The sequence below is a fragment of the Rhyacophila brunnea genome, unplaced genomic scaffold, assembly GCF_057557595.1.
Source record: "Rhyacophila brunnea isolate RB1 unplaced genomic scaffold, BYU_Rbru_1.0 scaffold_13, whole genome shotgun sequence".
In the NCBI taxonomy this organism is placed as follows: domain Eukaryota; kingdom Metazoa; phylum Arthropoda; class Insecta; order Trichoptera; family Rhyacophilidae; genus Rhyacophila; species Rhyacophila brunnea.
Window position 1 is genome coordinate 36,400,411 of NW_028232785.1, and position 12,026 is coordinate 36,412,436.

At 33.6% G+C, this 12,026-nt stretch overlaps 1 protein-coding gene across 1 annotated transcript in view; it reads left to right on the forward strand.

Moving 5' to 3' along the window:
• LOC147077413 (uncharacterized) overlaps nt 1-11,595 on the forward strand; it is an 81,241-nt gene extending 69,646 nt beyond the window's left edge. Inside the window, exon 3 of the mRNA XM_085940826.1 lies at nt 10,503-11,595. Coding sequence (XP_085796952.1) covers nt 10,503-10,694 — 192 coding nt within the window. The 3' untranslated portion in view covers nt 10,695-11,595. The remainder of the gene's footprint in view (nt 1-10,502) is intronic.
• The last annotated feature ends 431 nt before the right edge of the window (nt 11,596-12,026 follow it).

Here is a 12,026-nt window from a genome sequence, read left to right on the forward strand (position 1 = left end):
CATTTCATGGTTTTTAAGACTACTAAGTTGCGAGCATCTATACGGGCATACTTTACATTTATGAGGTTTTTCACCTGTGTGTGTCATTTCATGCTTTTTAAGATGACTAAGTTGCGAGCATCTATATGGGCATACTTTACATTTATGAGGTTTTTCACCTGTGTGTGTCATTTCATGGTTTTTAAGATGACTAAGTCGCGAGCATCTATATGGGCATACCTTGCATTTGTGAGGTTTTTCACCTGTGTGTGTCATTTCATGGTTTTTAAGATGACTAAGTCGCGAGCATCTATATGGGCATACCTTGCATTTGTGAGGTTTTTCACCTGTGTGTGTCATTTCATGGTTTTTAAGATGACTAAGTCGCGAGCATCTATATGGGCATACTTTACATTTATGAGGTTTTTCACCTGTGTGTGTCATTTCATGGTTTTTAAGATGACTAAGATGCGAGCATCTATATGGGCATACTTTACATTTATGAGGTTTTTCACCTGTGTGTGTCATTTCATGATTTTTAAGACTACTAAGTTGCGAGCATCTATACGGGCATACTTTACATTTATGAGGTTTTTCACCTGTGTGTGTCATTTCATGCTTTTTAAGATGACTAAGTTGCGAGCATCTATATGGGCATACTTTACATTTATGAGGTTTTTCACCTGTGTGTGTCATTTTATGAATTTTAAGATCACTATTTGCGATGAACTTTTTAAAACACACATCGCATTTATGAGGTTTTTCACCTGTGTGTGTCATTTCATGCTTTTTAAGATGACTAAGTTGCGAGCATCTATATGGGCATACTTTACATTTATGAGGTTTTTCACCGGTGTGTGTCATTTCATGGTTTTTAAGATGACTAAGTCGTGAGCATCTATATGGGCATACCTTGCATTTGTGGGGTTTTTCACCTGCGTGTGTCATTATATGGTTTTTAAGAATACTCAGTTGCGAGCATCTATATGGGCATACCTTGCATTTGTGAGGTTTTTCACCAGTATGTGTCATTTTATGTGCTTTGAGATGATCTAGTTGCGAGAATATTTCTTTGTTTTCATTAACAATCCCGCCTGTGTGAACCATTTTGTGACGTTTTAGAGCACTTCCACATTCAAAAACTGCGTTACAAAGGCTGCAAATCAAATAACGTGAGAAATGTACTACTTTTCTCAGAATAAGTCGAAGTTCCTTCGGAGTCTCTCGTTCAAAGATTTCTCCTTTAATGTTTTGTTCATCTATCGTCACTTCTGAATACTGTATCAGTCTATCTTGGATTCCATCAGGCGAGGATTGTTGACACCTGTCTATATCGGGATGTTTTGTGAAAAAGCCTTTGGTAGAAACCTAGAAAAAACAAAAATAATCGAAGTCAATATTATTCTAAATTAGATTAAATAAATATTATGAAATAAATAATTAAATAAATTAGCTTGTGCCTTTCAGTATCTTCAGATATTAAAGTGTAGTGATAATGAAAATGACGTTAAGAAATGGTAATAGTAGCAACATAGATAATACATACAAATAATGTTAGAGAATGATCCATAAATAGTTTTTAAAAAATTCACCTACATGTAACATCAAAAGAAAATGCACAAAACAGACAATGACACAATTGTGTTACTACTCTTGGATATATGTATAAATCTTATATAGTTTTGAATGCAAAATTTAGATTAATGTGAATAAGATGGTTTCACTTTGATGTGTTTATTTCTTATATTTCTTGGTAAAATAATTTAAAATCACCAGAATAACGTATATACTATGAGGTAATTTTGCGCCTTGTTCTATAAAAAAGATTGTAAGCTTCGTGTAGAACTAGTAATTTCTGTGTCAGTGTGTTATTGGAGAGTGTGTATAGTGTCAGAAGATGCCGAAAGGCGAAACCAATGTCACAAAAAATATTCAAATTGATAGAATGTATATTCAAATTTTATCACACAACAAAGATCAATATTGTTAACAATATTTTAATATTATAAAATATTCAATAATTTACTATAACCATCTTATATTGGCTACGAATATAAAGTGTTGTATGCAGTGTTACAGACTATATCGGAGACGGAGATTTATACCTGAAAGTTCGAGAGAGAATTTCTATTCAAACTTCATCAAGCGACTTCGATCAACAGTTTAAACAATATTTTAATATAACATACTTCTGAATTATTGAAGGCACGCATACTTGGACGGGGTTATGCAGTAACCAGTTAAGCGACACTTTTGTGTTTTTGCGTTTTTCGGTTTAACGACAATATGACTATGTTTTCTACGTTTTGCAAAAAAGATCGTGGTCAAATTCGGTCTATATTGCCATCTATGAGACTTTTAAAAAATGTGTTAATTAATTAATGAACAATTCCGTTTTGCAGTAAACAGTTATCCACCAAACAACATGTCCGCTATTGTCAAACTGTGATGTCACGCGTTGTCGTTTTTTGCAGTTTTTAACAATATCTGCCTAGTTACGAGTATCATTGCCCCACTCACTTAAATTCATTAAAGTTATTGTTTTTTAAGCTACCGTTGAAATACAAGGCTAAGGTAAGCTGAATTGAATAATAAAAAAGGGTTTTTTAGGATGTGTCACTTTCAGCCTTCACTTAACTGATTATTGCAAAAATTATTTTCACACTTTTATGGTGCATACTCAGTTGCTTAACTGATTATTGCGAAATGTGATTCACGTTTTTCATTTTATTTGGTGCAACTGGTAGTTGCAAGATGATTTATTGAAATATTTGCTTGATACATAAATATTGCCTAAGCAATAAAAAAACTGTCTTTAATAATTTATTAGTGTATAATAAGGAATTTTTATATAAAAATAATTTTATTTATATGTAAATGGGGATTATTGATGCTAATATATTTTCTATATTGTAAAAAAACACATCATTTTGTAATAAATATTCCATATTCATATTGTTTTTTTAATAAGCAAAACCAAATTCGTAAATAATTGATGTGTTAATGGAAAATCAGTTAAGTCACACTGTTGGTGCTTGGTGGGTTACTGCAAAACTAATATTCTTTTTTTTGGAACGATTACAATTTTTCAATAATTATTTACTTACCTAATATATTATAAACAACGGATCATATTATTAAAAAAGTCTTTATACAATCACAAGGTTTGTTTTCAAGAAATAATTTACAAAAAAAATTATAGCTCGACAGATTATCTTGACTAAATGGTGTACGTTTTAACTTCAAATGCTTATAACTCAAAACTTCATTTTGGTGGATAACTGGTTACTGCATAACACCGTCCACTTAGCGTCGCATAAGGACGGCAGTTATCCAAATAGCGACACTCTCGAGAAGAAATGACTCGGTTTATATAATTTACACATAAAAATGTTATAGCATGAATATTTTTCTAATTAATAAAGTTTAGCCGTTGAGCACATCTGATATTTAAATAATGATCTGAGCAAAATAGCAAGTTTTTAATAGTGGTAGTTCAAGTATTATGGCTAACCTACTTATAAACGGACCTGCGCAGAAGCACACTTACTTTCGTGCGCATATAGTAAGTGTGTAAACGCTGCGTCTTTGTGTGAAAAGTGCTTTACAAAGGCAACCACGAGAAATTATTGTTTTTAATTTAACCGAATATTTAAAAGTGATGAAAACCTGTACAATTTTATGATAAGTAGATATATATTTCTACGGAAAATGATGTTCACAGTTTGCGTTTTATAGCAATTTTACTCAAAAGGCAATAAAGACATTATTTGAAAATTATAAAAAAATGAGAATGGGTCATCGATATATTAATATGTATACTAATCACTTCTACTATTTAAGTGATAATTTGTGTTCTCCTAATTAGTAAATGAATACATACCTGCAGCAATACAATCAGTTAAAGTGGCTTTAATGAGTGTTTTCTTAAAAACTTAATAAATTACCCAGTATTAATTAATAACCTATCATAATAATTAGGAAGTTAAGACTTTAACTAATGGCTCTTACAATACTCTCCGAAGCGCTTTCCAAATTAAGTTACCATAGGCAATCGGCTTTTGTATTTTAAATTAAAGTAGGTAGGTATTGATTACTTTAATCACTTTTTTCAATACGACTGGCTAGGTATTAATAGTACGGAGATTTATTGAAATTTTAAAAGTCAACTTACGATAAAAATCGGCGAATAGAGAAGCAAATGTTACAATATATAAAATTGAATATACCCCATGTCTTGGTGTGTAATCTGAATGTGAACACCCGGGTTGAGGATCTTCATCAGAAAATGGTGGCATTTTATCTTCAGTGAATTCGCGCTTTATGTCAGTCTCAGCTTTGATACCAGTGACACCCGTCGCAGCGAACTGAAATAAACAACGTTTCATATTATAACATGCTGTCAATAAGTACATATTATTAATATAACATATTAAAATGTTATAATCTAGGTGAAAGTAGGCTGTTAAGATCCGACATAAATAGTGCACACTAAACATTATCAGGCATAATTATTTGTTTTCATTAAATTAGTATTTAAAATTCCATGAAATTCTGCCTTAACTAAGCCATAATAGCACGGCTAATAATAAGAGCTTTCCAAATTGAAGTACTATTGCCAATCGGCTTTTGTATTTCAAATCAAAGTGGGTTCTTTAAAATGAAAATTTAAAGGTAATTTAAAATACACGTAAACTATTATCGATAGGCCGCCTGGTTATTACGCACCAGGTTCGTCTTTAGAATCTAATGACTTAATTACTTTAATTTAGTATTTTTTTTTCCAAAAAAAGTTTTTTTCAGTTTGTTATATATTTTCTCAAAAGTGTTTTCAAAATTATGTATGTTCCATATATTATATAAAATTCCATAAAAATGTTAATATTTTATAAAGGAACGTCTCTTGACAATTTATGTCTGAAACGAATTCTACAATTTCTTGACAAATTGTTCGGCGCAGAGCGGATACTTTGGAGAGACTGGTAGCTTTGGGTAGCCTCCAAGGCAGATGAAACAGAAGAAGAGTGACCAAGTAAAAGAACTGACTGAGAGCAGCCTTCACTCTGCCCTGATAGAAGCAGAGGATTGAGAGGAGTGGGAATTCTTGATCGCTTAAAAGATGATAACATTCCAAGGTGGTCAACATCCTTTACCATGAGGGAACGACCAAGAACTAATGGGAAACATTGAAAATTTACAGATGTTTTGTGCTTTTATTTAGCGACAATAACTGTTCACACGTAAGATTGCTGACTGTCGTAAATAGTAAGCGAGACGCCATGTTGTCATTTTATGGTAGGTACCTTTTGACAGATCGTGAAAATCGGTTAACCTCAAAATGCGCGGTGTAGGTTGTTATTTTTAGCAGGTTTGCCAGTGTCGCTCTACTGCGCAGGCACGGATATCGAACAAATCCCATCTGTCACGTGAAAATTCAGAAGCGAACTTTTTTGATTCATGCAAGCAATCTTGCAACTTGCACAATATTACGTGTGTACACTTGGATTTTCTTTTTATGGCCTCGGTAATACGTACTGTCAGCAGTAAATCTTTGCATTACAACTATCATGAAGAGTTTCAAGTTATCAGCAAACAACATAAACAGCATTTTTAATTACCAATGCTATGTCATTTATAAAAAAAGTGAACAGCAATGGCCCCAACTTTCAGCCCTGAGGCACACCAGAAAATGTTTTAAATGTCATGTCTGTGACTGATAGAGGGTGTACGATACGTGACGATTCTTAGAATTCTCCCGAATAACGCGATAAATCGTTTAACGGCCTGCTCCAAATGCATGCTGCTCATTCATTATAAATGACCGGCGCCATCTATAGATTAATACTTGAGTCAGCAAAGAAATGACTCAATCCTCGGAGAAATCATGCTGTGCATGATCATCTCAAGAACTCTTGCAGGTGAATAGAGAATGGCTACTTTTCCACATAGTTTTCCACTGATGACTCCGTACCACTCTTATGAATTGGAGTAACCTTCGACACCTTCTGTGCTTCTAGAAAGATACCCGTCTCCATTGCCAGGTTGAATATATATATGAAAGTGGCCCTTGACAAAGTCAATACAGCTTTTTAAAAAAAATCTTGGGACATGTGCGGTCCCTAAGAGCGAGTATTCTTATTTTTTTTTAATAAATCTAAACACGCCATCCTCATCAATTGGGAAGATGTCAACGGATTGGGCACCGCATTATCGTTTTCTCTACATATATATGAACGCGACATACATGTTTCTCCGTCTAAACGCGCCCATTCATGTAGCGTCTCGAGACAATGGTGTCGCGTGTGAAACGGCTCTAAGATTAAAACATGTATTGCTAATTCTAACCCTCGATATAAAACTGCACCAAGGCAAGAAAAATAACACATTATACAATTGAACAAACCTGATGTATTGGTCTGTAATCTGAACCCGGTTGAGGATCTTCAACATCACATAATGGGTCTATTACATCTTCAATAATCTCGCGCTTGATGACGGATAGTTGATCATCCGTCTCGGGTTTTATATTAGAGAGGTCCGCTGAAAGATACTGAAAGAAACATTATGGTTAACACAGTAAAACCACTTTCACGTTCAATGTCTAATTATAGTCAAAATGAATTAGAAGATAACCTGCCCTAACCAAATAACAAATGTATCGTAGCTGTCAAAATGTATAGGTAGTCGAGTTATTTTTAAAATCAACGGTTAATATCATTGTATGTCACTACGCAGTTTATAAAAAAGCAACATATTATTATTCCACACTAATCGTTGTTATTTCAAATCTAAAAAAATCAGTTTAAAAAACTAACCTCGAAATTGCAACTTAAATCGTCGGCTTTCTCCTGCTTTACTTGAGTGCGAACTTCCGGGCTGATTGGGTGGCTAATCTGCTTATCAAACAAAAGTTTGACTTCTTCATCAGATTGTTCTCCATCACATTCTCGCTTTACGTCCATTTTAATGGTAAATATGTCAGGAAGAACGTGACAGATAGGATCCATTCAAGGTACCTACATTAATTTAAGAAAAGTGTTGCCGCAATACGTAATTATTTATTATGTATGGCCTAAATACTTAAAAGTCTATTCCGTGGAAGCGATCAAACAATAAACTGTGTTTTATTGGATTTAAGTTTTGTACTATTCTATTTGAGGAGGTAGTTTTTTTTCACTCGGGTTTTGCCTTTCGATATTTTCAAGCACTATGCGTATTCACCAATGGCAAATACACACTAACAGCATATACTGTTACACCCGTGACTATTGGGCCTCTCTCGATAGTCTAAATTGCGTCTAATTATTAGGTGTAAACATGTCACCTGACTTCTAGTCAACAATGGGCGTACGTACGTCCAAAATTACTTGATTAACTGTAAACATGTTCAACATGTAGGTACTTAGCAAGTAAGAATTGAATCTAATTATAATACTAGTATGTCAGGGAAGAATGTGATTGTGCCGAATAAAAGAGACGAAGACAAAGAAATTCGGGAGTATGTAAAAAGAAAAGATGGCATCGTTGCTCAATATAAAAAGAATGGAAAACAATACATACCTAGTCACGGGAGGACTTGGTATTGAGTTAGCGAATTCCTGCGCTAACAACTTATTCATGTAATAAAAAACGAATTCAGATAATAATAAATAATTAAAATATAAGCGATATAATTAACATTATTAACGTAATAATATAATATTAATTTGGATAGGTACTGTTAAACATAAGTTTCTTTTCTAAAAATAACCCTTGAAAATATTATAAAGCCACGTTTTCAAAAAATAAAGACTTTTCATTTATTATTTAATTTTTGTGAAACCCGGGTCCTACCAACATCCCGAGATAGCCACAGGACCCGAAATATCTCAATATGTACCTACACTGTGATTTTTAACCTATATATTAAATCAATTAGGTACCTAATACAACAAAGTAGAGACACTTTATTGCCTAACCATTCAGTCAAGGATCAAGTAAGTATAACAAACATGACATTGTCAAAGGGCCATGTCTTTATTTGACTTTGCCCTGTCCATCCGTGCTTGGTGCAAATCACACCCAATGTCCGTGTGCCTGGCTCAAAAATGGGTGGCATTTGGTTTGTATTACACTGACAGATATGTTCTTTTACCACGTTGAAGATTAATATTGTATTTAACAACGTCTGTAGAAGAAAACTTGAAAATAGGAAAAATGCAAATGGGTCCTTTTGCCATTTGAATGCCGAGATGCGCTAATCTCGTTATGATTGAGGAAATGCAGACGATCATTTTCGTGCCATTGTTTTGTTTAGACAACAAAACACTTGTGGCAACACTATTCTAACATTACCTTGAAAGGATACTGTCTGTCACGTAACACGGGGCTTCTGGAATATATACCCTTAATATGGATGTAAAGCAAGAATGTGACGGAGGACACTCCGATACAGAAGGCAAGTCTTTGTTTGACATGATGCCTAGCCGTCCAAACAACCCGGACCCTCGCTTTCATGTAACGCAAGAGAATGCGGACGTTTCAAGTTGCAATTTCGAGGTTAGTTTTTGGAAACTAAATTATTTTACAATTACATTAGATTGAGAATAAGAATGATTAGTTTATTATTGTAAACTGTGGAATTTTTACATACTATTTAGGAACATAAGGAGATATTAAACTTTGTTTCAAAAAATTACATGTTTAAACAATTTGACAGCTATGATACATACGTGTGATATAAGTTAGGTTATCTACTAAATCATGTTAAATATAATTATTATAAGTACATCGTTGTATGGATGTTTCGTGAACTGAAACTTTACTGGTTTTACTGTGTTTACAAAATGTAATAATGCTTCTTTCAGAACCTTATAGCGGAACTCTCCGATAAAACATTTGATAATCAACCAGCTGTCGTCAAGCGCGAGATTAATGAAGATATACCACACCAATTATATGATGATGAATACCCTCAACCGGGTTGTTCATATTCAGATGACAGGCCAATACATCAGGTATGTTCAATTGTACGTAGGTATATGTGCCGTTTTCTTCCCTTGATACCGTCTTATATTGAAGGTTTGAAATTGCAATGCATCTTTGAAACTTCATAAAGAACTATTATAATATAATTCAGTCAAACTTGTTTCATTTATTGATTGCGGAGTAGATTCGAGCTATTGGCGATTGCTAAAACAGATATTTTGAGACAGTATTGAGTAGGTATATAAATCTTTTGTTTAATCACGTAAGTATATTTAAATATGGCGATTTATACATCACAATCATTCGAATGTAAAGCAATAATTAATGTGATTATTAGTAAATATAATTAATCGCCCGTGAGCCCTTTTTAGGTAGATAATAAAAAACTACTTTCAGTCATAAAATACTATAAACGGAAACAATATCTACGTGAAATGGAGTGAGAATAGACCAATTCTATTTCCATAACTTTTTGTAACAAATTAATGGGTACTGTTCGGTTATCAACCTAATCTAACCTAAACTAACCCAAACTAACAAATAATCCAGTATATCGGGTATTTTCAAAATGTGTTTTCCGCTGTATTCCTGATAACCGAACAGCAATTCCTTACCTTAAATAACTATTAAACGCCAGAGTGACAGTTGGTACTTTAAAAATAAAAAAAAACGATAAATAATTACATAATTTCGTAAGTTAAAATATATAGAAATAATCCAACGGCGCTTCAATAGGCGGCCCATTTTCTTACGTGTCTAATTTAACAAGATAATTAAGAGCTAGTCGAAGAATCTAGGTTATCACAAGTTTTGTGTTGTTACGCGAACGAAGTATAACTTCTAACGTGCGTACATAATTACACACACAATTTTTTTTTAATTGTCCGACATTGAAATAAAATATATTTCGAATTTTACTGATCATTAAGTTATTTTTATTGTTCTATTTTATTTCTCTGTTTTATATTATTTTTATTGATTTTTTATTTCTATAATAAAAGAATTTTTATATAAAACACTAATTTTAATAAAATTTTATATGAAAAGGAGCATTTGGTTTTTTTCTATTAAAACCATGAAGCCGCATATGCAAGTTTGTTCGTCAATTCTCAAACTATATGGCCGCAACTGCAAAAATCCACAATATAATTTAAAAAAATATATTTATATATTTAAGAACTACAGTAGGGTAAAGTACACAAAATGATTCTAACATGGTACAACTTTCTGCTATCTACTGCAATTAATTAAATTGTAGTTAATTATTTTACATTCAAACTCAAATTACACAATATCATGTTATTTGCAGTTACTACGCTATAGATCTCAATGTGCGATATGTTTACAAAAGGAAGATTAAAGTACGCTATGTGCTGCAGTTAGCCGGAATGTCTTTCGGTGAGTATACATTCACTTGCCAAATGCAGTCGTACATTGGTGGTCACTGAAAGCAGAGGATGCAGCTGTGGCAGGTCTTATCCAGAAATGGGTTGACTCTGGCTGATCATAATGGTGATACTGTTACATAATATTATCAATCATGTTGTTTTTTTCAGGAGTGTGAAGACATCCTGATAAATACAAGATCAGAGAATGATAATGAGGGTGTCATCATCAAACAAGAATTTGTTGACGATGCAATTCGCCAAATCAATAATGAGAATCCTCAACCCGGCTCCTCCGATCGACAATACAGCCCAGTAGACCAGGTACGTTTATTTACAGGTTCACTAATACACAACTTTTAAACATTTTTTTTATATTCGAAACATCGATATCTACATGGCATTAAAATTTATATGGTTACCGCAATTGTTCTCAAGGAAGAAAATTCTGCAAGCGCTATATAGACGGATTGGGATTTAACTGTATGTTAATACCGTAATTTTTATCTCAGTCTTACAGCCAGTCAGCTTAGTCTGATTAGGTCTGACCCTTTTGATCATACGGGCCTTCAATTTTGAAACTAAGCACTTTACAGTATCAAGATTCGTTTCTAGTGTAAAGTGTGGTTATCTATAAGTCTTATCTAGTTAATCTATTCTAGTAAAGGTACCGTGTGAAGTATTCTTCTTTATTTTTAATTATTCTCTGAACTCTTAATAAATACTAAACCTGGAACTATTTCTATTTTATAAATTAGTTATCCTATACATGTTTATTTTTTGGTTAATTTCATACGTACACCAGTGTGCTTATTTCAGATTTTAATAGTTTTTTAGTACCTAATAATAATTGTAATTGTGATATATCGAGTAGGTTTATAGAAAGTGTTAAATGACGTTACAATTATATTGTACACGATGGAGTGAAAGATCTGAAAAATCACTGTTTCTGATAGGAAACGCGTTTTATAAAATGATATAAGTATCAATAGTAATTATGATTATGTCAAGCTTTTTAAGATTGTACTAGATTTAAATTGAAGTATGTTCGGGACTCCAAAATTCGAAGTAAAAACGTAGGTTATGTAGGTACCAATTTACACCACCCAGTACCATAGTCCGCTTTAATCGATCGATTCAAGTACAAGCCCAAGCATTCGGAAACTAGCCGTCAACAAGTGGTATTACCTCTCCTGCGACTCCTACTGCTGACTAATCATTATTTTATAGCAGTGATGGTGAACATATGCCACGTGACTGTTTTAAAGAGAAAAAAATATTACGTAATATAATAATAAAAAATATACAAAAAAATGATACAAATAAATATCATCATCAGCCGGGGTCAATCCACTGCTGGATGAAGGCCTCCCCAAGCTTTCTCCAACTCTCTCGGTCCTGTGTCGTTCGCTGCCACGTATTTCCGCCGAACTTTACCAGTTTGTCAATCCAGCGGCTTTTAGGGCGACCCTGTGGCCGTTTCGTCTTCTTCGAGCTCTAGAAGTTTGGCGTTGCTGGATAATGTTCTCGCGTTATAGGTGGCAATGGTCATTGGTAAGCAGCCGTTACCGTCTTTCCGGGGATTCTTAGCACCCTCTGCCTTCCCTTGCTGATTGCTGCCGTGATCAGTGTCAGGTTGGCCTCCGGAGAATAAGGGCCGAGATTTTTGTTTTTGTTCTTGTTCCATAGGGGTAT